The sequence below is a fragment of the Accipiter gentilis genome, chromosome 31, assembly GCF_929443795.1.
Source record: "Accipiter gentilis chromosome 31, bAccGen1.1, whole genome shotgun sequence".
In the NCBI taxonomy this organism is placed as follows: Eukaryota; Metazoa; Chordata; class Aves; order Accipitriformes; family Accipitridae; genus Astur; species Astur gentilis.
Window position 1 is genome coordinate 8,228,827 of NC_064910.1, and position 25,776 is coordinate 8,254,602.

Below are 25,776 nucleotides of genomic sequence, written 5' to 3' on the forward strand. Positions count from 1 at the left end.
TGGACTGAGATTGCATCAGGCCCTGAAAGTTTCAAAGCAAACACTTCAGACTTGTGCTAGTGTATTGGAATTGAATAGAACAAAAAACATTATTTGTTTATACAGATCCTTGAAGTGCAAAATGTGAACAAGTTGCAATGAAAAATTAAGTAATTATAATTTTTGAGTTATTTTTTAAAAATAAGTTAGGAAAACCTGCAGAACGAACCTCCACTCAAAAATAAGCTGTTCTTCACAGTGAAAGCTACTTGAATAAGCATTTTTTAAAAATACTTTTAGTCTTAATAAGTACATTTCTATGTGGAAAACCAGGGCAATAAACAGTAATTCTACGAGATTGTTTTGGTAGATTGGAGTACCGGATTGCTGAAATGACCTGTCAGTTTGAGTAACAAGATTAGGGATAAAAGAATGACTTGCCCACTTATTTTCGTAAATCTTGATACAAGACTTTTTTTGTTTGGTTTTTCTTGTTTCGTGAAGCAGAAAATGTTTTGTCATGATTAGTAGGATGTATTTTTTGTATCTAAATCATCTACCTTACTGTCTTTAATTTTACAGAATAATATACTCCTAAAACAATCACATATTCTCTTATCCCTTCAAAATAATAAAATAGCTTTATGAACAGGCATAGCTACAAACGTTGTAAGTAAAAAGGCCCACAGGATCAAGTGTTCAAAGAGGACTGATAAAATTTGACCTTGAGCAGTTTTCTTAAGAGCTTTTATTTATAGCATGTCTGTTGTTAGCATTTACAATGTACTGCTTTATTCTGTATTTGCATAGTTGATTACTTTTCTGCTTCAGATTTTATAACTCATCATAAGTTGCTTATAAAAGGTTTTAATTTCACTTAAGAGCAAGGAAGCTAATTAGCTCATGGGGAGTAGTCATCCATGGTAAGGTAATGTAACATTTCAAGGACACCTTGTATCAGGTTTTAGGCAGTTTGGAGGCAAAATCAGAGTCTGATTTGTAAGCACATTTAAGATGTAATTTTGTGGGGCAAATTTTGTTAACACCTTCTTTATTCTTCATTGTTTGACATTGCTGGTTATAAATATGATTTGTGCCTGTGTATAGGTTTTGACATTTGGTAATTACCTCAGCTCGTTACAATGTTTTGCTGTTTTTATAAGCCTAAATGTCACAGGTGGACTCTGGAACATCTTTAATATCTCTCTTGTGTGGACAGCTTTTTGGCCATGCCTGTGTGATGAGTTTCACAATTCCTCTGCTCACCATTCCTCAGTTGGACATTTGAGAATGCGGTGCTTGATTTGTGTCTCATGAATATCTTCTGAACTCTGGAGTCATTTCCAGAGGGCAGTGGAAGCAATGTTTGTATTTCCTCAGTAAAGGCCACTATATATTTCTTGTCTGTGCATCTTTATGTGGATGCTGGATGATTGTACAGTGCGATGACAGCAGGATTTTGTATCACAATATTGGGTAACCCTATTTACAGTTACATTTTGCAAAACCCACACAAAATAGGAAATCTAGCCTTTGTCAAAAAAAAAAGTGTCAGTTTTAAGATGAAGTTGAAAATTACTTAAGTGCTAGTGTAGCAAGAATTTCTTTTGATTTACTAGAGGAATTCAGTCTTTGTTTTGACTGACATTGGAAATGATTTAGTCCGCCACATATTAGCATAGCAGGATTTTAATTTAAAAGGATATCTGTTTGTGAGGGACAAAGATGACTATTTGATCAGGTGATACTGCAAATGTGATAGCTTATAAGGTACTCGGGTGTTACGGATCAAGCATGGTCTAAAAAATACATGTTGCGTACATCTTTGTGGGAGCGAAGTGCAGGTCAGTGCAGGTGTTGTCGTGACTTACTGGATACTGGTGTACTTGGTAGCACAATTTCACGGATCACCTAAAGCATCTGAACAGATTTTAGGGGAAGTGCAGAACTTAATTTTTTACTTTATGTAGCTGAAACAAAGAAACATTCTTGTAAAAGCTATGCCAGATTGGATTGGCTGGCATGTTGACAAAGCCCTAATTCATTGAAGAGTAACCTGCTCTTGCTACACCCACTGATTCTATAAAAAACTCAGTGTGGAAGCTGTCTGTCCATTAAGAGCTCTATTTTGTATCAACCTGTAAATTGATCAACAACCTTGATGCAAGCATATCAAATTAATACAGGAAGCTTGTTACTGTCTCTAACCTGTGGCATGACGGTAACTACTGTGGGGTTTTTGTAGTGGGAGTAAATGAGTTGTGGAATAACTAATCACAAAAGTACCAGAATTAGCACTACACTGTATTCTCACAGATTCAAACATTTATTTAATGGCAGTTTAATAACTCTTCAACAGAGTATACAGAAAAATGAGACATTTGCTGTGGAACCTTTAACTTGTAGCACAATTTGCTTCAGCTGAAGCCTTTTTGTTGTTGTTGTTGTTGTTCTTGTTTTTTGTGTTGTTTTGGTTTTTTTCCAGAAGGTGCAGGCTTTATTGGTTTTGAGTGAGGGTCTAAGGAGAGGGACCCCAGGGGCTGGAAGACTAAAACTGAAAGGGTTATCACGAGGGTGGGCCGTATACTTAACTGTTACATTAGTGAATTTAGTACTATTGCCAGTGAGACGCTGTTTGTTTGAATAATTATTTAAATATCTCCCTCTTGGATAGAGGAGAGGTCCTGCCGCATCAGGTATCTGTTCCCACTCTTACCCATTTTACTAATTGAATATTTGTGTGCAATGCTTTGTTGCCAACCAAAGCCTTTTGTCTGTATGTCAGACAGCAGTCAATTCTTCCTATTCCTATTTAATGAACAAAGGGGTAAGAGGTTTCAACAGTTCAGTTGGGTAAGAGCAGGAAATATAAATCAGGCCTATAGTGTGGTAAAGCTAAGCCCTCTGTAGTTGTCTTGCTGTCCTTTATGAGTGTCAAGTCTGTGGCTCGTTACATTTTTCTCTGTGTGGCAGATCCATCACTTTGGGTATTTAGCTGATCCGCGGTTTGAAGGAAGATGCAACTGCCTGCTGTTGATATGGGAAGGTCATAAAGCTTTTTCTGATCTTGTTGTCTGATGCATCTGCCTTTGGAGACAACCAGCCATACCACCATAGACCTCTTGAGTAAATTATAGCTTACACACCCCCCCATTAAATACAGTCACCTTAGTTCAGTATGTTCCATTTCCAGTTGTGGAAATGACCTGTGATTTAACATGTATGTGAACCTGCTTAATTGATAAGATAAATAACAGCTTGCAAAGCTTTCATACTGCTTTTTGTGTTGTAGATGGTGCTTCTTTTAGCAGACAGTAAAAGGCTTTCCTTGAGGGAGAATGGCAATACTAAATGAGAATCACTGAAACGTTCTTGAGGTTTGTAAGGGTCTTCATGCAATACTGTTTTCTTCTACCTTCCTATGCTCCCTCCCCACAAAAAATAAGGGGGGCGGGGCATGGGGGCATATTACATGGCAGCCACTTATCTTTTTTTCTTCTTTTAGAGTGGCAGAGTTTTTACTGGAGGCCAGGCTATGTTAGTATGGCTGTTGCAGCCTATGTGGAATCAGAAGCTTTGCAGACATTGCCAGAAATGCGAACTTCCCTTTTTAGACGGTTTCTGGCCCCTTTTCTTTGTCCACTATTTAACCCATTTCTTGAGAGAGGCATCTCTAGAGGGTCACAAAATGTCTCTGATTCTGTAGTGCCTGTACCTCCTTTCCCTTGTGCAATGTTAACAAAGATGGATGTGTATGCATATTATCTAAATACATGCTCCTCTGTGTTCCTCTTCTACTGCCTAAGGTATATAAATAAAATCTTGTGAATTCTCATATATCAATATATGTATACATTGGTCAAGACTGTTGTGTACTTACATGCTCTCAAAAATATTGAATTGCACCTACAATCTCATTGGTGGATCTAAGTAGTTCTTCAGATTTCTAAATAGTGAATTGAGTATTTTCTAGTGATTGTTGCTTTAATAATACCAGTATCTTGACCAGGAATCCTATTCAACTGTGCTTTCTGTGTTTTAAGATTAATGTTGACACAAACACACGTATGTACAGGTTTCAAAAGTGCATTGCAATTGAAGGTTAGGTGCCTAGGTTCTTTCTTTGATACTGACCCATCTCCATTTCCTTTGTGGGTGGTTTATGGTGAAACTTCAAACAGTCAGAGGCAGCAGAATTTTGCTGATTCTATAGATGTCTGTACTCCACTCAATTTAAAAGTATACCCAAAGTGGTTTCCTCACTGGCAGGCTTGGGGTGTTAAAAATTTTCATTTTGCTAAAAAAGTAACATGAACAGAAAACCTAAGAGCTGTTGATGATTTTTAATGGCACTGAAGCTGAGTAGCCATAGAGTTGCTTTGGTTGTGTTGTTTCCAGGGTATTTTTGCCATTTTGTTGCTCAGTATGTGTTTCATTTGGAATTATGATACAGTGAGCATCCTGTCAGTGCAGGTAATTTACCTACAATTCAGACTGCTTTTGCTGTTGTAGTTGAGCTCAGATAATCTGCAAAATGCTTTTGTAAATTCAAACTATACCATATTTTTTGTTCCTTTACTTTGATGCCCTTTTTTATCCCAAGGGAAAACTCTTTGCTCTTAAAAATCATGGGTTGAAGTACATAAACAGATTAGACTAGTAGTACAAAACCCAAAACTAAGAAACTAGATATATGCTGAGATGTTCAGAAGCTCCATGTTGAGCTTAGGAAATTGGTATCTGGTTAAAACTTTGCTTATGAGCTGTCTAAATTTGGAGCAAAAATCAAATTATGTAATCAAGACTGTGTGGGGCTAAGAGGAGAATGGGCTGAGTTTGTAACTTAGGCTAATGGTGTCTTTTTGGAATGACCTTTTTTAAAAAAAAAAACCAACCAACCACACAAACAACAAACAGTTGCTTAGTATGAGAACCATAAATAACCCAGAGGAGGAAGAGTAGGCTGATAGCTGAGATTACATCTCTGGTCAAAACCTTGCAAACCTTCACAGTTTGATTTGAATTTTTAATTTTCAAAATACTGCATCAACTTTTAAGTGAGCTTGTCTAAATTCTAGGTTCTGCATATTTAGTAGAACATCTTGCAACAACGGAAAAAAAGTTAGGAAAACAAACTACTGAGTGAGTTGACATAGTGTTAACTTTCCAAGAAGTGCGCAGCATCAAGCCAGCTAAAATATTTAGGTTTTAGCTTCTGGAGTTTTGCTGAAACTACTAGAGTTTAAGAGTAAATGATGAAGAATTAATGCTTTCAGTTCTCAAGTCCTTTCTTAACAAGATATTTCATTGGAAGTATGAGGGTTAGTTATTTTTATTTGATCTTTTTGGCTTCCAGAGCAAAGTATGGAAAAGCATCACCTTCTCATTTCAATGTAAAGTAGTATATTGTTCTTAAATAAATATATGACTGTATGCTGAAATTATTGGAGACCAAATGCATTTGATATTGGCTACAGCTGCTGTTAGAGGGATGTTTTATTTGTCAGAAAATGGATATGCTTGGGGTTCTTCCATCAGCTGTATAAGGCCAATAACTTACTGTCTGAATTCCATCCTTTGTTTTCTTAAAGTACTCTAGGTTTCAGCATAAGAAGGAGAAAAGTAATTTATAACATTGTAGAAACAAACTTTTTTCATGATGGTGACCACTGATCTCTGTGACTGTTTCCTTTATGGTTTTAGGCTCAGTATTTTTCTTTTTACTGTAACAGCAATGAAAAAAGAGTGATTTTATACTTTTTGACATGAAATCAATTCAATTTCTTTAGGTTTTAGCGAAACCTTTGAACAATAAAGCACTAAATGGTCAAATGTGTTTTGAAAATATCAGCTACACTATTGATTTTTTTGTATATACAATGCTTTACAAGTCAGCTTGTCATAGAATAGAATATCTCACTTGGAAGGGACCTACAACGATCATCTAGTCCAACTGCCTGACCAATTCAGGGCTGACCAAAAGTTAAAGCAGGTTGTTAAGGGCATTGTCCAAATGCCTCTTAAACACTGACAGGGTTGGAACATCACCCACCAATCTAGGAAGGCTGTTCCAGTGTTTGACCACCCTCTCCGAAAAGAAATGCTTCCTAATGCCAAATCTAAATCTCCCCTGGTGCAGCTTTGAATCATTTCCACGTGTCCCATCACTGGATCCCAGGGGGAAGGGATCAGCACCGCCCTCTCCATGTCCCCTCCTCAGGAAGCTGTAGAGAGCAGTGAGGTTGCCCCTCAGCCACCTTTTCTCTAAACTAGACAAGCCGAAAGTCCTCAGCCGCTCCTCATAGGACATGCCTTCCAGCCCTTTCACCAGCTTTGTTACCTTCCTCTGGATGCGTTCAAGGACCTTCACATCCCTCTTAAATTCTGAAGCCCAGAACTGCACACAGTACTCCAGGTGAGGCTGCACCAACGCTGAATACAGGGGGATAATGCCCTCTTTTGACCAGCTCGTTATGCTGTGTTTGATGCACCCCAGGGTGCAGGTTTCCCTCTTGGCTGCCAGGGCACACTGCTGGCTCACAGTGAGCCTGCTGCCGACCAGCACCCCCAGATCCCTTTCCGCAGGGCTGGTCTCCAGCCACTCCTCTCCCAATTTATACTTGTGCCTGGCGTTACTCTGTCCCAGGTGCAAAATCTAGCATTTGTTCTTGTTAAATTTCATGCCATTGATGATTGCCCAGTGCTCCAGTCTGGCCCTCTGCAAGGCCTCTTGTCCCTCGAGAAAGTCGACAGCACCTCCCAGTTTGGTATTGTCAGCAAACTTGCTAATGTTGCATCCAACTCCTGCATCCAGATCACTGATAAAGATATTGAACAGAACTGGCCCTAGAATTGAACCCTGAGGAACACCGCTGGTGACCGGTTGCCAGCCAGATGTAGCCCCATTCACTACAACCCTCTGAGCCCTGCCGTTCAGCCAGTTCTTCACCCAGCGCACCGTGAACCCGCTCATCTCATAGTTAGACAACTTGTCCAGAAGGATGCTGTGAGGGACAGTATCAAAAGCTTTACTAAAATAAAAAAAAATAAGAATGCATCCACTGCCTTCCCTTCATCCACAAGGCAGGTGACCTTACCATAGGAGGATATCAAATTAGTTAAATAGGACTTTCCCTTTGTGAAGCCACGCTGACTCTGTCTGATGATTGCATTGTCCTTTAAATGCCTTGCAATAGTACACAGTATAATCTTCTCATAATTTTTCTAGGAACTGAGGTTAGAGTAACAGGTCTGTAGTCTTCTGGGTCTTCCTGCATACCCTTTTTGTAAATTGGAATAACACTGGCTAACTTCCAGTCAGCGGGGACCTCCCTAGACTCCCAAGGCCTTTGGTAGATGATCAAGAAGGGTACTGCCATAACATCTGCTAGCTCCTTCAGTACTCTGGGTTTAATCCCATCAGGCCCCATGGACTTGTGAACATTCAGCTGATACAGTCCGCACTCGTGGTCCTCTGACTTGGAGGACTGGGCAGCCCAAGGTCTATCAGTATTATTAAAGACTGAAGCAAAAAAATCATTGAATGCCTCTGCTTTACATTTGTCCCTGTTAGGTGACTATAATCAACAAGTACTGGTCCAATGTTTTCTTTAGACCTCCTTTTGCTATTAATGTACTTAACAAAGCTACTCTTGTTGTCAGATACAGCACTGGTGATTTTCAACTCTAATTGGGCTTTGGCCTTTCATCATACATACACATTTCAGAAGGACTGCCTTGAATTTCTGGAGAAACTTCTACAGTCACTTCCTCCTTGTGAGGAAAGAAGTGAAATTTAAAATATAAATGAGACTTCTGTGTAATACAGTATCATGTTCTCCTCAAAAAGTCCTAATTTTTTGATGAAAAGATTTAGCTTTCAAATTCTTTCTTTTTTTTTTTTTTGGGGGGGGGGGGGGGCAGGGAGAGCAAATAACAAACTTGAGCTAAGTCAAACTTTAAGTAAAAATAGATCCTTAAATGTAATCTTGTAGGCTCATTCCCAAGTACCTAAGAGTCAAGAACTATGAAAAATCAAATTACAGTATTTATAAACTCCTGATGCCTTAAGGGACACTTACTTTTCTAAGGTCTGGGACAGGTGGTGACCATGATTGGTGGTATTGTAAGAGCTGAAGAAGTATTTTCTCTTTTGTAAGTGCCTTTCAGTATGAGATGAAATTTGATGTTGCTGCTTGTGTTTTTATTTGTTTGTTTTTAATAAGTATCTGAGCAGTTCATCAATGTTTTGCAGTACTGCAAGTATGCCAAAGATATAACTGTTAGAAATTTAAATTTAATTTGTTTTGTTTCAAGGTACAGGCAGTCATATTCTAAAACAAGTACCAAAAGGCAAATTACACATTTATCTCCAAATACACAAAAAGTGCTAGCTCTGGTAGTGTTGGAGATGTAAATGTTTTAAATTGCTTAAGTTCTTGGAAAGAATATTTTTTACTTAATTTTGTGTAAATAACCAGAAAAATACTCATAGTGTAGTGGACTTAAAATGCTAACATTACAAATATAATAATATTTTATAGTTTTACTTGGCTGAATAATATTGTGACCTAACAAAAAAAAAAAAATCAGTCATACATTTTTGAAGGATGGGTTTCAGGGTTTTATGTATCTTTTAGAGCAGCCTCCTTAACTCAGATACGTCTGGTTGAAGGAGCTGTGAGAAGTTGACTACTTCGAACCAATCAACTAGTATTTCTTAAAGAAATTCATGCTTTTGAGATCTTGGGTACCATAAATATAATACCAGTACTGTTCACTGGGAGCCTCAGGACTGAACTACTTTGCAAAATTTTTCCCAGTGGAAGAATTAGTGTCACAGTTGGAAACCTATCTTCTTTGGTCAAAACCTGCTATGATAACTTATGAAAATAAAAGTTCACATATATAATTTTAAATTTATTTAAAAAGAAATTAACTAATTACCTTTTTATTACTGACACTTTATTAATTGTAAATTAAAGGCATTATAACAGCTATCTCCTCAGTAAGGGATTTTTATTGGTAGTTCTTGATACAAAACTACAGTTTTCATTTCTTCATGTGATAAAACTGCCTTTTCAGTTGCGCTCTTGAGTTTCTTGTGGTTTTATGACAGAGTTTTAATTTGCTGTGGAATTACAAGGGTCCTGTAAGTCCCATTTTCATATTAGTTACCTGAACTAGGGAGGCAGAAAAATCTTAATCTCTGTTTACAGGCTGAGTTTAGCAAGATATTTCTGATTTTGCATTATGGAGTTTGCTAGGTGGAGGTAGCAGGGAACTACTGTGGTTCTCCACTCTTTGATGTGTTCCTAAGGAAATTGCTCCCTCTAGGCCTCTGCTGTTCCTTAGAGCACCAGAATCACTGGAATACTGTGTGTGATGTACTGCTATCTTGTAGTAAGTGTAGAAAGAGAAATGGTCTCTGCCAAGAATTTGTCTAAGTCAAGAGAGGAAGACTTGAATTCATCCTACTTGAGGTGCTGGAGCCTGAACCACATGTTCCGTAGAGTTCTCACCATTTTCTCAGGAGAAATACAGACTCCACCACAGACAAGTTTAGCCTTTTCAAAGTAGGAAGAACAGAAGTGCTAAAGTTTGTCTGCGATCTTGTACCATGAAGAAAGACATGAAGGGAGACCTGCTGCTACAGGCTGCTTCTGAGGCTATCCACAGCTATAGAAGCCCTCAATAAAACCTTGCATGTGCTTTGGTGGCTCACCTGTTCTTCCCTGTTTATATGGAAATTAACAGGGATCTATATAACCTGCCTTCACCAATTCATTTTGGGGAGGGAATATCATTTACATACTTGAGTGTGGTGTCTAAACTAATACAATTCTGTATTCGTTTAGCTGTTAAAATATTTTGTAACATTACTGTAGCTAGTAGACATGGTTCCAAGCAATCTTTGATTTCTTTGGGTTATCATTGGCAAGTAAGAAGGTCCTTCATGCCAGAAACTCCAGAAAATTTTCCTGGCCTTCTCGATATTGCTGACTAAAGCACTAAGTCCTGTATCAAATAGCAGTCTGGATTCAGTCGTCAGTGTGTAATGTGCCTAGCACTGTGTTCTGGGTTTGTTGGCACAAAAACAGTAACCATTTGGTTTTAATGAAAAAAGGAAAATAAGGCTGGCAAGGGAAATGTTTTTAAGAGGTAGTGAACTATGTTTTTATTTTTCTGTCTTCAAAACAGAGGGCATTTTAGCTAATTATACTTACTAAACATAATCGGAACAGTACATCCCAACCACAAAAAAAGAAAATAAATGTAAATTGAAAGAAGTTGGAGGAAATGCAACATTATTAACAAGGGAAAGTTGACTGTAATTCCTTTTTTACCCCATATGTTACTGTAATGTCACAACAGGAAGAGATTCAAATTGCTTGCAAAACTTCTGCTTCCTTACCATTGCAATACTAAAAGGCTAGGAATGAATAGGTAAATAACAAAAAAGATATGTCTATGGATGACAGCTGTGTGGTTGGAATATTGATTACAGGGTATAAAAATCACTTAAGATACTCCAGTCCATATCTGTAGGTTGGCTGAAGGAGACTGATGATGGTGAGCAGGAGATTCAAGGAAATGACCAGTAGGGAGAAGGAAAGATGCAGAAACCAGAGATACTTTGCTGGGTGGCAAGGGCATAAGCAATATATCAGCAAATGAGTTTTGGTGTTTCCCCCTCTCTTTTGGTCTCATTTCAAAGAATACACATACGTGTCTACATTAGCAGGATTTTGATGAAAATTTTGTTCTTGCAGGCACTGAGAATATCATTAAGTTAAAACTTCGGTTTGAAATTGGTATGTCTGGAATATTGTCAAATTCTGCTGATTCTTACAAAGTATTTAGAGGGGGCTTTCAAAAGGCATAACCTGTGCTTTTGTAAGGCACCACTCCTATTGTGCTTCTTAAAAGAAAGGGTTTGTGGGCATCTGTTCCAAGAAAGGATTCAGAACTGCCTTGTGGTGCTGAGTAATAGGCACTCAGAGGTTGCCCCTGTCTGTGGCTACGGTGAGGGGTATACCCCCCCATTAATGCCTGCTTTGCATCCCTGTCTGGTGCAGCTCACTCTTCCCTCAGTACGCTGTGTAAATGCTAAGGTGCCTCATGCAGGTGGGATTGTGCTGGGCTGTGCCCTTCTTGGTTGGATTTCAGATGCTGCATACCTGAGCAGTCCCTGACCCTTGTTGGATCTGTCTGTAGGTGTTTGTTTCCAGAAATAACCAGGATCATCTTTTTTCTCTCTAGAAAAGTTGATTGCATATCAACGGGAATTTCATGCTTTGAAGGAACGTCTTCGTATAGCTGAGCATCGTACTCTGCAACGCTCTTCTGAGCTGAATGCTATTTTGGAGCAGTTTAGGCGTGCAGTAGCAGAAACAAATGGGAGTAAGAATGCAATGAATAATTTTTCAGGTACATACTGTGTTTGAGCTATTTTTTATAACTCTGCAATACCAATATCTCTTCTTATTACTATAGAATAAGAAATTAATACCAGGAAAGCCGAATGAAACTGTTAAGCAGTGCAAATAAAGAATGTGTAATATGTTGTATCTGGTGGGGATTTTTTTGGGTTCTGTGTTTTCCAATTTCTGTTCTTAATGATCCACCCACTCTTCTTCTTATGACTTTAAGGACTGAATACTTATTCCATACCAAGCTCCCAAAGTCTGGAAATTCTGGTTACTTATTTAACATATTGAATATATTTTGACAATAATTTACATCACTTTTTAAAATAAACCTTGAGGGCAAAGGTGAGCAAACAGAAGAAATGAATGAACTTGAAGCAATTAAAATATGTTTAAAAGTCAGCTCGAAGATGTAAAAACATACAGGCTAAGTATTGGTTAGAATTTGTAAAATGTACAGGTAATGTCCTTTTTAATAACTAGTGTTTAAACGGTAAACTGGTAAAGTCTACCATAAGCTTTTATATATTTTGGAGGCTGATGCTCAAGTTTACCGAGAGCTGTGTTTGGCAATATTAGAGAATGACTTTGCACTACTTACCAGATTATTGAAGTTAACTTTTAAAATCACACCATTACTGCTTTAGTCGCTCTGATTTTTTTAGATAGGAAATGAATAACAAATAAATATAAACTTTCTGGCAAGAGGTATGATTTGGTAGGTTGCAGAATAAAACCAAAGAGTTTTGCAAATCAAAAAACTGGATCAAGCTTTTAAAATCTGTTGTCTACTTGCGTTTATGCTATGGGTTACTATTTTCTATAGAATTCTTTTGGGGAGGTGGGGTGGTTGTTATAATTATAGGCCCTCAGTGCTGATATTAATGATGAATTGCTCTGTCTGACACTGGTGTATCTAACCTGATCTCTGTAGTTCCCTGGATCTCCCGTAATGGTATGGTTAAAGGTTACATTTAACATAGTCTGTGACTTGTCTTCCTATTCTACGTGTATGTTTTTCCTGTTAAAACAAACAACCACAGAGGAAGTCAAGTAATTTTGATACTGGATTTATGATTAAGTTATTACCACATTTATTTCTAAAAATTAGTTAGTTTGCTTATAGACAATATAGTTATAGGGAGTTATTATCTTCTGATGCAGCTGAAGTTACTGATTCACATTTTTAACTTAGTATTAGATAGATTTTTATTAAGTTTAATGTACTTAAGTATACATAATCCTATGTAATATTTGCTATCTTTGAAGCTGAAAGAATTTCAGATTGTTTTATGTAGATCATTATTCATTCATACAAAGAGCTGTCATACTTTGACAGAATTTTTAGTCCAGCTTTTGCAGTTGAAGCTAAAGGAAATGTTAGCAGGAAAAGTAAAATGTACCTGTATTAGAATCTATCAAAATAAGCATCTTTACTTATGGCATCTATTTACAAAGCTTTTTTCAAGATTTTAAGTGGTTAGGAATTTAGTTTCACCCAAAAATAAATATTTAAAAAAACCCAAACAAACCAAACCAAAACCGACAACAAACCCCTTCTATCTTTGTAGAAGCTACAGTCAGAATCTGAGAGGAATGACATTTTTGGCATTACTTTTCTCACTTCTTCACAATTCAGTTTTATCTCTGAAATCTTGAGTACATCTTTTTTTTACTTAACTTGATATTATAAAGCCCATACATTTTCAAAGATCCATATGCTATCATATTTGTCATTTGAAATGAGTTGTTTTCACACTTGCTCTAAGAAAATCAATATGCACAGCAGGGGAATTTAAAAACTGTTATTTGCAACTTTGAGAGCCACCTGGACATCCTGAGAGGCAGTTACTCTAGAAGGAGCAAGAATTATTTTAAGTACTCTAATGGACTAAATTAAATTCATGTTAGCATTTATTTTATTGCAGAAATACTCAAAATCTCAATTGTATACTTAATGCTATTTTTGTTTTGTATCTGTATGTGTAGCGTACTCCGATATGTATTTGTAGCTTTGAGAAGTTATTTGCAGTAGCATCACATTGAAGATGTAAAAACATACAGGCTAAGGTATTGGTTATGATTTGTAAAATGTACAGGTAATGTCCTTTTTAATAACTAGTGATTAAATGGTAAACTGGTAAAGTCTTCCATAAGCTTTTACCTATTTTGGAGGCTGATGCTCATCTTGAGCTTGATCATCAGCCTCTTGATTGCATCAAGTGATGAGCTCTGTAAATGTAAGTAAAAAATAATCTGGTAAATAAGCCTCCCATTTTGATTCATTGGAAAAAACAAACAAAAAACCCCTAAAACCAAACCCCTGAATAAATGGAGCATTTTTTACTTCTGTGATTACACATTAAGTCTTACGTGATCAGGTAAGTATTAACTATATCTGTAGCAAGATTACTTGGTGGAAAAATAATATTGGCCATCGTTTATTTAAAACATTAAAATAAGAAAACACTTCCTTTGTACACAAGATATAATGCCCAGTAAAATGCATCATTTGTTCTGTTTTTTCAGTTAGGGCCAAGCTTGGAATTTTGTACTATTTACCACTGCATAAAACTTCATATTATTTTTTTTCTGCATTACTGATTTCATGTATATTTGCAGATGAAACACTGAAATTGTTAAAAGAGCTAACAAGTAGAAAATCTCTTCAAGTGCCAAATATCTATTACCATTTGCCTCATTTGTTGAAAAATGAAGGAAGCCTTCAGCCTTCTGTGCAGGTTGGCCTTGGAAGGACAGGAGGTATGCTGATACAATGTTTATTTTATGTTTTATATCTGGAGGACTTTCTAGTTTTAGTAATATAAATTACTGTATTACTTGGTAGATCAAGGACATCTCATTTAACTTGTGTGATATTGATATCTTAGAATTCGCACTGAATCTGAGATCAAAGGAGTTTGACTTCAGCTTTGCTCTTTTCTGCATAATCTCAATCACAACCCATGCGTTGTTAAGGTACGCATTAAGAAGCATTTAGTTTGGATGAATTTTTTTTATGACTAAGTAAAAGGGAACAAAGCTCAAGCGTTACAGATTCTGAACTGCTAATGGACATATCCCTTTGGCTTTTCAGATTTGTGGGGCAACCATGCATGGGTATGATTTAGAATTGATGGGGGTTTTTTGTTTGGTTGGTTTTTTTAACAATATATTTTGATGTATAACTTAAAGTTGGGAGAACTAGGATAATCAGATACAATTGTGTCAGTAAAACGTGGACATTCATTGGAGGGGAAGAAAATAATCAGTGTTGTGCTGCGGTACTGTTGATCCCTTCCCCCCCGCCCCCCATCCTCACGAATTCTGAGCTTTGGTCATTAGGATAGTTCCATGGAATCCCACTCTTGGAGCTCTAGAAAATAGATAGCATAAAGCCCAACCAAGCTGATAGACCTCAAAGCATGTGTGTGTGTGTATGTGTGTGTCTTTAAGCTTGAAGGCCCCACCAATGAATCCTTGTTTCTGTGTGTGCCATCTGACTTGAAGGGCTTGTGTTATTGTCCACTAGACCTTTCTTTTTTTCTTTTCTCCCCCTCCTTGCTTTTGAAAGAAGCATTAGTTATTCCTGACCTGTATTTTTTTCATTACTTCAGTAAGTTTAAATGCCGCCTCCTTTTAACAGAAGGCATGCCTGTGTGACAAATGTGTGGGCTCAAGCCATAGGGTTATTTTTGGACTATAAATACCATTTATTTCAATGTTATTCAGGAAGGAAAAAGCTCATATTCCTTTATTGTTTTAAGTAAAACCTGTATTACATCCCACTGGGAATATATGACAGAAGTTTGAAATTACAAAACAGGAATTAGGTTTATTTAATTAAAAAGAGGGAGGAAATTCTGAGTTGAAATTATTTCCCCATCTTCCCCTTTCCTGGTCACTGTGCTTTTTGAGTGTTTGATTTAAAAATTCAGAGCTTGTTAATGTGTAGTTGCTAGGCAAAGCAGGCTCTATAGGGAAGAATAAACAATGTTTTTAATAGTTGTTTGATCTTATATATTTATGATGTGGTAAATCATTTCACACAGATGCCTCAGAATGCTGGTGCTGACTTCATGAAGTCTGCTTTATCCTTTTACTGTGTTCCTGATGCTATCTATCTGCTGTGTTCCTAGTAGGTAGCCAGCCCTGGGTATGGTGTGGGGTGAAGAAGAAAAGACTGTGGGAAAGTTAAGGAACACAGGAGTCAAATGGCCAGTTGAAAGATGGTGCTAATAGTGTTGTAGCTGGGGCCAGATTGCTTTGTGTTTGAGGTGCTTTTAACAGAGATAAGGTATTTCAATAAGAAATTTCCAGGCAGTCCTGATGACCTGCACTTGTTTTTCTAGAAGAACCCAAATCAGGTGCAAGGAAAGTAATAGTTTTTCAGCAGTGTCATTTTAAAAGATGATTTCTGAGCAGTTAAATACTTGAACTGTGAAGAATGGTTATGCCAGTTTGAAAATAAAACTGAGTTAGGAAGTTTAATCACTCTATAAGTCTTGGTGCACCTTATCTGATTAATACCATGGTGGTGCTCGTTATCTATTGGGTTTTGCATGGCAAGGTTTTGGTAGTGAGGAGGCTATAGGGGTGGCTTCTGTAAGAAGCTGCCAGAAGCTTCCCCCATGTCCAACAGAGCCAATGCCAGCCGGCTCCAAGTTGGACCTGCTGCCAGCCAAGCCTGAGCCCATCAGCAACGGGGGTAGCGCCTCTGGGATAACAGATTTTAGAAGGTCAAAATAAAACCCCAGCACCTGCAGCTGAAGAGAGGAGTGAGAATATGTGAGAAACAGCCCTGCAGACGCCCAGGTCAGTGCAGAAGGAAGGGGAGGAGGTGCTCCTGGTGCCGGACCAGATATTCCCCTGCAGCCTGTGGTGAAGACCATGGTGAGGCAGGCTGTCCCCCTGCAGCCCAGGGAGGTCCACAGTGGAGCAGATATCCACCTGCAGACCAGGGATGACCCCATGCTGGAGCAGGGGGATGCCCGAAGGAGGCTGTTACCCTGTGGGAAGCCTACGCTGGAGCAGGCTCCTGGCAGGACCTGTGGACCCATGGAGAGAGGAGCCCACACTGGAGCAGGTTGGCTGGCAGGACTTGTGACGCCGTGGGGGACCCATGCTACAGCAGTGTGCTCCTGAAGGACTGCAAGCCATGGAAGTGACCCGCTGGAGCAGCTCGTGAAGAACTGTAGCCCATGGGAGGGACCCACGTTGGAGAAGTTCGTGGAGGACTGTCTCCTGTGGATGGGACCCCACTCTGGAGCAGGGGAAGAGAGCAAGGAGGAAGGAGCCAGCAGAGACAATATATGATGAACTGACCTCAACCCTCATTCCCCATCCCCCTGTGCTGCTCAGGGGGAGGAAGAAGGGAAGAAGGAAGAAGGAAGGAAATGTTTTTAAGATTTAGTTTTTATTTCTCATTATCCTACTCTGATTTGATTGGTAATAAATTAAACCAATTTCTTCAAGTTGAGTCTGTTTTGCCCGTGAAGGTAATTGCTGAGTGATCTCTCCCTGTCCTTACCTCGACTGATGAGCCTTTTGTTATATTTTTCTCTCCTCTGTCCAGCTGAGGAGGGGGAGTGGTAGAGCAGATTTGGTGGGCACCTCGCATCCAGCCAGGGTCAACCCACCACAGCTATGCAATAATCTGGCATGTCTAGGATTAATTTTTTTTTGTTTGCTGTGTATGCTCTGAGTGTTGGTGGTGATTATGTTAATCATGCTCCTGATGATGGCTGTCATATTTTTATTTACTGTTATCTCCATCTTTTAACTCTGCATTTCTTAAGCAATGCTTTATTATGAGATAAGATTTTTGTTTTCTGTCTTGTGTATGAAATCACTGAAAGTATATTTCTGGTTTGTTTGATTTCAGTTTCCATTGTAATGGGAATACCAACAGTGAAAAGAAAAGTCAAGTCTTACCTTACAGAAACTCTTCACTCCCTTATTGATAAGCTGTCCCCTGAAGAAAAACTGGATTGCGTTATGGTTGTCTTTATAGGAGAGGTAATCACTTAAGTATTTTTATACAATTTCTAACCTGCCTTTAATTACAAGTACCACTCCTTTCAGGAATTGTTGAGGATCTCCTTTTTCTTCCAGACATAGACAGATTACTGTCTTCTTCCATGAAAAAAAGACCATGTCAGTCTTGTGTTTCTGAGAGAAACGGTCCTGAGGAGCCCAGCTTTTTTACTTTTATCAAGGCAGTAGTGGACACAAATTCAGTGGACTGGTTATTTTGCAAATCTTCTGATGATTATACATAGTGACAGATAATGTGCTAATTACCTTATTCCTTCAACATCAAAATAAGGTTAAGGGACTCCGGTGTCATAGGCAGGATCCATCCCATTCTCTTCATGCTACCGCTTAGTTCTTCGTTAAATGAGTGCTGCAGTTTGAGATGTTAGGCACAGATTGTTACTTATTTCATTTTCTGGACAGTGTGGATATTGTAAGTCCAGACCTTTTTCATGGGTTAATTCAAGCAGTGTTCAGTTGGACTGTTTGGTCAGTTTGGCTGTGATTTAGTGGAAATCAAATTTCAGAAATAATTCTGTTGGCTGCTGGGAATTGCATATGCTTATTTTTGTCTGTATGTTTTTCTCAGAAGTCTGACTTGGAGAGTAGGAAATTTATATATATTGGTTTGACCTTCATCCATCTAACCGTATAGTGCTGTACTGAAACAGTTTTTTGAGTCCCACAGACGAAAATTCGAATCCTTTAGTTATAACTGAAAATAGTTTTAATCCTGTGAGCCAGTGTCCTTTCAGGGATGAATCAGTGGAAAAACAGGCGTTTTAATACTTCTGTTATCAGCACGTTTTAAAGCTTTCTTTGAAAAGTTTGTAAACTCTTAACCTGTACCTGAGGACTGATTCTTAGGGTTTTCTAATGTAAATTGCTCTGTTTTCTTTTGCTTGACAGTCAGTCAAAAACTATTTGTCTGGATAGGTACTGCTTTTCTGCAGAAAATGCTCTTAAAGCATCTGTTGGTTGAGAATATCAAGAGAACAGAATTCATTCTGAATGCTAGGGGTTTCTTCACTGTATTAGTTGGAGTAATTTTATTGCTTTTTAGTATGGCTTCTTTTCAGGTTTAAAACTGAAGTTTCATTTTGTTTTGCTTAAGGTGGTCTGAGCTGTGAAGTCGGTGAGTTATCATTGGATTCTCTGTCTTTTATGAAACATAGGACTGAAGTGTCCCCAATGGCACAAGTTTCTCTTGTCACCTTAGACAAGCCATATTGCTATTCCCGAGTTTTCCATAGCTAAAATAACTTTCTTCCTCTGAGGTGGTGTGAAATTCTATTTCGTCTTGGGAATGATTCTACAAAAGTGACTGTGAAGGAACTGGATGTTTTAACATGGGAGCTATTGCTTCTGTGCCCAAGAATTGTGTAGTTTGCTCTGGAGTGGGATACTGTTACTCTCTCTGTCTTATCTCTGTATCTGTCTCTTTGAGAGCAGCGCTATGTGCTTACATATCTGCTATGGGTACTGCAAGCCATGAACGTCTGGGAAAATTTGAAGAACCTAAGTTTGAATTCTTGTTCTGTTAACAGTTCCTTAGTTTTGCATTTCTTTTTCTTTACTCCATCCAATTTTATGTCTTTCCTGCTTTGCTATTTCTTTGACCTTGTTATATGTTTTCTTAAGTTCAGTATCTTATAGTTTGTTTTGTAATTGCTACAGGGAACTCTTTCAATGATGAATATGGTACAGTAAATACTTCATCCTGAACTATGCTGTGTTTTTTCTGTTATGCTGTATATCTCAGCTTCCTTCTGCAAGATGAGAAGTGTAGGATTATTAAGCATTTTCTCTGGCTACTTGAAGAAAGGGCTACTCCCATGGTGGACTTCTGTTTCTCCTTAAACAAAAGAAAGGGCTTTAGTTTTTAAACTAGCTTTGTCTGTGGGGTTTCCTAGCCTAAAATGTGTTAGACTATTGCTATCATTAACATGTGTGTGTTAATTAATGAAGGCTTTCTTAAAAATACATTAGAACTTTGACAAACTATGCTTGTATTAAAAATTATGTCAAAAGTATCTGAAAAAAAGCATGGCCTCCACTCAACATCTGTGCAGCTTACAGCAACAAATGGTCATACTGTGAGGTTAGGTAATTTTGCTAATAAGCTTAAAATTACTATCTCTCTATAGCTTGTACGAACAAAAAAAGCACAAGACTACAAAAACGTTTTTACAAGAGAATTATGTGAAAATGGTATTTTAAAAGGATTCTAGTATTTTCTTGCTGACTTTATTTAAGAAATCAGATTGATAGTGTTTAAGAAGCATTGCTGGGAGCCATAGTCATGGACTGTAATCTCTTTGTGCTAAGCACCCTAAAAACCCTCTTTTAATAATGCTGGTTTTTAGCAGTTCAATCTCACTGCTTTCTTGTAGATTTGACTTTTTTACTAGTAAACAAGTTGAAAATTAAGGCTAATGGCCTTCTGCAAACAGCATGAACAGTGTAAATAGATGAGCTAGTAAATATAGATGCATTATGTTTGCTAAATAAAGAGATCTGCATATTAATTTACTGTATAGATATTTCTCAGTAATATAGTTATACACAGTAAATTTCCATACTGGAAGTTCAAGGAATTCTAAAATATCTCAGCTGATGTGATATCTAATCACCAATTTAAATAATTACTAGAATTGCTTGACAGTAAACTGTGCAATTGTCCCAGTAACTGACATATGTCCATGTTCTCCAATTTGTTAAAGTAACTTTATCACAGAATAATTTGCAGGTATTCATTAGGATGACTAATAAATAGGCATGATTCATTATACCTCTATACTTAAAAATCTTTTTATTCCTCTTCACTATGTAGCTAGTTCGTAGGCTCATCAGATGACTTGAAACAAGCAATTTAAATCTCATAAACCTGCTCTGTATGAGAACTTGCTTTCAGAATGAACTATAGGTTCTAGGTTTAAGAAACTGTGAACTCCAGATTAAAATTGTTGTCTAGTATTTTTGTGTAACAGGATTTGTAATTAACATGGGAAACATGGTTCTGAAGTACTTTACATCATAGTGGAACCACAGACACACACACGTGTGTGTGTATATATATATATATACACACACACACACTCTACTGAATATAGGAGAAGTTAAAATACTTTTCTGGTAGGTAAGCAATTTTATTTTTTTTTTCCCTGTGGGGAGATCTCATTTACCATGAAGAAAATGCATCTTAGACTTGTTCTAAATATATCACAAATTATTGTAAGGCCACTTCATTAATCAGTGACTGCACTTAGCACAGGTTTTTTCTACAAACAGTAATCAATGTGCATTGGAAAGACTGTAAGTCCTTGATTTGACAAAAAATATCAGAAAGACAAATCATTTCAGTTAGAATCAGAAGACACTACAGGTATGCAAAAGCATTTTGCTAATTCTGTATACTGCTGATTACATCTGACTAGGCAATAATTGACCAGCCATTTATTCTTGAAGCACTAGCCCATATATTATACTTTTTTGCATATTGCTTATTCAGATCTTACTCTGTTGTTTTATGTGTATACAGTTCACTTAGGCTAGAAAAACTTGCATATCTTGATTATCTTTTACTGTCACTGTGTCATCTCTTTATGTAAACAGTGGCTGCCAAATTAAAATATGTTGATTTTCAGTAGTGTTTCTCTGTGCTCCTTTTGTGGAGAATCTTTTTTTCTTTATTATTTTTTTGGAAAAGTTCTTTACTGTTTGGGTCAGTGTGACACAAGCACCCAGCAAGGTACCATTTTGTGCGCTGGTAGGAAAAAAGCCTTAGCAAATAAAGCACTGAGTGCACATACTGGGTCAAACCTTGCTGAACCTGTTTTGGATGTATTAACTTTGGAGTGCAATATGAAAAACTTCTCCAGCAAAGTAAACAAGCCTGGTTTTTTTACCTTTTCTTGCTCTGGACCTGAATTATAGATCTCTTTGATCAGCACATCTCTTGATAGAAAACAAAGGAGTATTTTGTCTCTCTTGCTCTCAACTTGGATGTATTAGTAGCATCCCGGCTACAGAGATGTTCCTTGCTTTCTGCTAGTTGTTGAAAACTTGAGAGCTGCTCCTTCCTGGAGCTGCCCTGGAGAGTGTATTCCTAGTCCTCAAAAGATCTGACTGCACATCTCAAGTTGGAGAAAGACCAATAGATCTTAGCATATACATATGCATACATATATATATATATCTCTTAAAAAAAAAAAAAAAAAAAAAAATCAAAGTTAGACATTGTGCCAAATGATACATTATCTTTACCAGGTAATTTTAAAGGCCTACACAGATGATAGCCTTTGCTTTGGACTTCTCATTCAAAACTGATCAGGATGAACACAGCTTCTAGATATACTGCCAACTCTTGTATCTGGAAGGGTAGCTTGGCCTGTCAGTGAGAATTTGAGATGTTTAAGCTGCTGTTGCAATCCCTGCTTCTTTGCTACCTAATCTTTGGTACCCAAGGACTATGGACTTCATACCTGGATGACTAACTGAATTGACACTTTGAGTTTTGGATAACACTATCAAATTTTGCTACTGTGGTCTGCCTTGGCCTACAGATAATGAGGGCAAACTCCTTCTGTCCTCCAAATAAAGAACACATATCATAGAAGGGTGCTTTTGATGGCACACAGCAACTACCTATCTTCTTCTGGAAAACAAACTTTTCAACGATTTACAGGCTCACCCAATGACAAGAAGAAGTTTCCCCAGGTTGCCAGGCCACTTATGCTGCTTTCTTTCAGACTCTACAAACCAGGCTTCATCTGTAATATACACAAAACTAGTAGAAGGCTATATGACACTAACATAACTTGCATCTGAATGTCCTGTTTTGAATTGTCCCTTGATTTTTTTTGTTGTTGTTGTTCTGGTTGGCTTTCTTAAAAGCTAAACTTGTTCTCTGATGTGGTGTTGTGGTTCACAGCACAATCCATATGGACGTATGCCCTCACGATTGAGAAGCTATTGCTGCCAAAGGCTTTGCATTGTGAAACCCTGTCCTGAACTGAATTGGGTTAATCACAGAAACGACTGGAGAGAGAAAGATATTTCTTTATTGTGTGGTAAAGTGGGAACTTTCAGTACGGGAGGGATGAAGTCATTAGCTCATGTAGGACACAGAGGCTACATTTGGCTTATGTAACATTAGACAGCTATGTTATGACAGTATTCTGCATTCCTGTTTTTTTGCTTGCATCTTTTTCTCATGTTCCCTGTATTTAACTTGAACTTGCTGCTTCAGATCTGAAAGCAGACACTATATTCCTGAAAAGATTTTTTTTTCAGCTGCATTTGTTGAACTCTAACCCTTATTACCTTTTTTCCACAGGCTTTATTTTTATCTGTACTCTATTGCAACCACTGGAATGGTGTGAACTGCTGCACTTTTATTCCTCAGGGCTTTTTCTTCACTGCATAAATATCCCAAAATAGGTCCAAATGCCACTTTAGTGGCTGCTTTTTCCTATGTGAATTTTTATGCCTTGTATATAGGTAATTATATTCATATGTACTTTCACCATTTCAAGAAAAATACATGTTTGCTTTGCCTTTTCTGGAGGCAGTTCAATTTTGCATTGTTTGTTATTATTTAAAAAACATTGCAAAATTTTTCCACCCCTATTTTACAGGGATGACAAAAGATCAAATAAAATTGTAGAAATTAGTAAGCAATGAAATGACCATGCTTTGCAGATTAGCATGGGTGTTTCCCAGGGGTTTTCTTCTTTTTTTTGAAGATGTTCTTGAATAAGTTAAGGCTTGCTTCTAGTAGATTTAATTTAAGAATTAAGATCTGGATAATCTAACAGCCAAGGTAAACCACATTGTTTAGAATGTACTGTACAGTTAATGTCTGAATTCCCCCCCTTTCTCTGTAGCTTCTCTTCTTGAACTTGTAGTATCTTGATATTCTGCACCTTACTTTCCTTTCCTAGTGGCTTGTGAAAAAAAAATCTTTGGAATTTTAGTGCCTTCTTTGCGTCTATTGGGACTTCTTTTCTTAAAACTGACTCTTTGACAACTGAAATAGAAATTTAATCCAAACAGATGTTTGGTCTCTTAAGGCAGGATCTGAGATTAGAGAATCACTGAGATTGGAAGGGACCTTTAGACGATCATCTAGTCCCACGCCACTGCTCAAAGCAGAGTCAACTGCTGAAAACTTGTACATTTTGCAAAGCATTTAAATATGCATCTTGAAAATTAAAGCTTTAAAAAAAGCTAAGGTTACTAGTCAAACTTCCAGAATAATAAAATGCTACAATTACTTTGTTTGTGCTCTGTATCATGGCATTCCATCATGTTTTACTTGCTTTTCTGTGGTTTTTGTTTGTTGGTAGTTTATTTTTCACCCCATTTGGAGAACCTAATGTGAAAATGAGGTTTTTCACTAGCCAGGTGCCAGTGTTGATGCATACAGTTTAACGCATACAGTTAGTTTAATTTTTCATAGCAGCTGTCATTCTGTAGCACTTCATATTCCTAAGTCCAACGTTTAGCACTTCTGATCACATCAAGTGGACAGGTCGTGGGAATTGGAGTAAGAGTAGTGAAAACGAAATAAAACTTCATTTGTAATGTATCCAGTATCACTAGATAAGTTGTTGCAGGAGGGCTAAGACAGGAAATAAATTGGGGACACGAATCCCATGCTTTACAGTGGAATGCAGATGTCTGAACTTCAAGGCTATTTTGGTTCTTCTAGCAGTATCACGTGTACAAGACCATGTCTTGTATGGTCTGATGCAAAGTGTTTGTGTGCTTGCTTTGCCTGTGTGTCAGCTTGGCTCCAGTCCTGTTTGGACTCACTGTTTTGCTCTTTTAGATTTTACATACGTGGATTAGAACCGATTCTCAGTTTGAGATGGTGTTAAAGGTGCAATCTAGGTACCACTAAATTAAACTGAAGCAAAATCTAAAGTAAAGACAATATTTTTCACTTAGTATGTAGCTAAGTTGTGGACCTTGTTACTACTGGATATTGTGAAATACGAGTGGGTAAATGGGTTCTGAAGTGAATCAGTCAAATTCACCAAGACCAGATCCAGGAGGAGCTATTGAATCTAATGATATGGATACCAGTCAGGCCTAGGAATTATAAACTGTTGATTACCAAGAACTGGGAGGTATGTGAAGGGAAGGAAGGTTCATTCTGTACATACCCTGTTTATTGCACTCTACACTGCACTGGTGCAGCCCCACCTTGAGTACTGTGTGCAGCTTTGGGCACTTCAATATAAGGACATCAGACTATCAGAGTGTGTCCAGAGGAGGGTGAACCAAGATGGTGAAAGGCCTCGAGTGCAAGACTTACAAAGAGTGCATGAGTTCACTTGTTTTTTTAAAATTGGAGAAGAGAAGGCTGAGGGGTGACCTCATTGAAGTCTACAACTTCCTCAAGGGGGGTGGCGGAGGGGAAGGTGCTGATCTCCTCTCTCTGGTGACAAGGGATAGGACACAAGGAAATAGAATGAAGCTGCGGCAGGGGAAGTTCAGATTGGACATTAGGAAAAGATTCTTCACTGAGAGGGTGGTAGGTCACTGGAACAGGCTCCCCAGGGAAGTGGTTACAGCACCAAGCCTGTCAGAGTTCAAGGAGCATCTGGGTGATACTTTTAGTCATATGATTTAGTTTTAGGTAGTCCTGTGAGGAGCAGGGAGTTGGACTTGATGATCCTTATGGGTCCCTTCCAACTTCAGATATTCTATGATTGTATCTTTTGTTTTTCTATGCATCTGCTACTGCTAAGACAGTAAGTAGACCTTTGGTGTAAAATGCCATGGTTTTCCTTACATTTTGAGAAACAATCTACCTTCTAACATTCTTGAAGGTAAGAAATAGGTAGGATTTAACAGTATATTGTGGTTTAACCCCAGCCAGCAACTAAGCACCACGCAGCCGCTCACTCACTCCCCCCCCATCCAGTGAGATGGGGGAGAAAATTGGGAAAAAAGAAGTAAAACTCCTGGGTTGAGATAAGAATGGTTTAATAGAACAGAAAAGAAGAAACTAATAATGATAATGATAACACTAATAAAATGACAACAGTAGTAATAAAAGGATTGGAATGTACAAATGATGCGCAGGGCAATTGCTCACCACCTGCCGACCGACACCCAGCTAGTCCCCAAGCAGCGATTCCCTGCCCCCCCCCCACTTCCCAGTTCCTAAACTAGATGGGAAGTCCCATGGTATGGAATACACCGTTGGCCAGTTTGGGTCAGGTGCCCTGGCTGTGTCCTGTGCCAACTTCTTGTGCTCTGGCTGGGCATGAGAAGCTGAAAAATCCTTGACTATAGTCTAAACAACACTGAGCACCAA

The 25,776-nt window shown here is 38.0% G+C and overlaps 1 protein-coding gene across 1 annotated transcript in view; it reads left to right on the forward strand.

Moving 5' to 3' along the window:
* Positions 1-25,776, forward strand: part of MGAT4A (alpha-1,3-mannosyl-glycoprotein 4-beta-N-acetylglucosaminyltransferase A) — an 83,116-nt gene that overhangs the window by 20,029 nt on the left and 37,311 nt on the right. Inside the window, exons 3-5 of the mRNA XM_049834445.1 lie at positions 11,242-11,409; positions 14,031-14,171; positions 17,293-17,426. Of these exons, the coding sequence (XP_049690402.1) occupies positions 11,242-11,409; positions 14,031-14,171; positions 17,293-17,426 (443 nt within the window). The remainder of the gene's footprint in view (positions 1-11,241; positions 11,410-14,030; positions 14,172-17,292; positions 17,427-25,776) is intronic.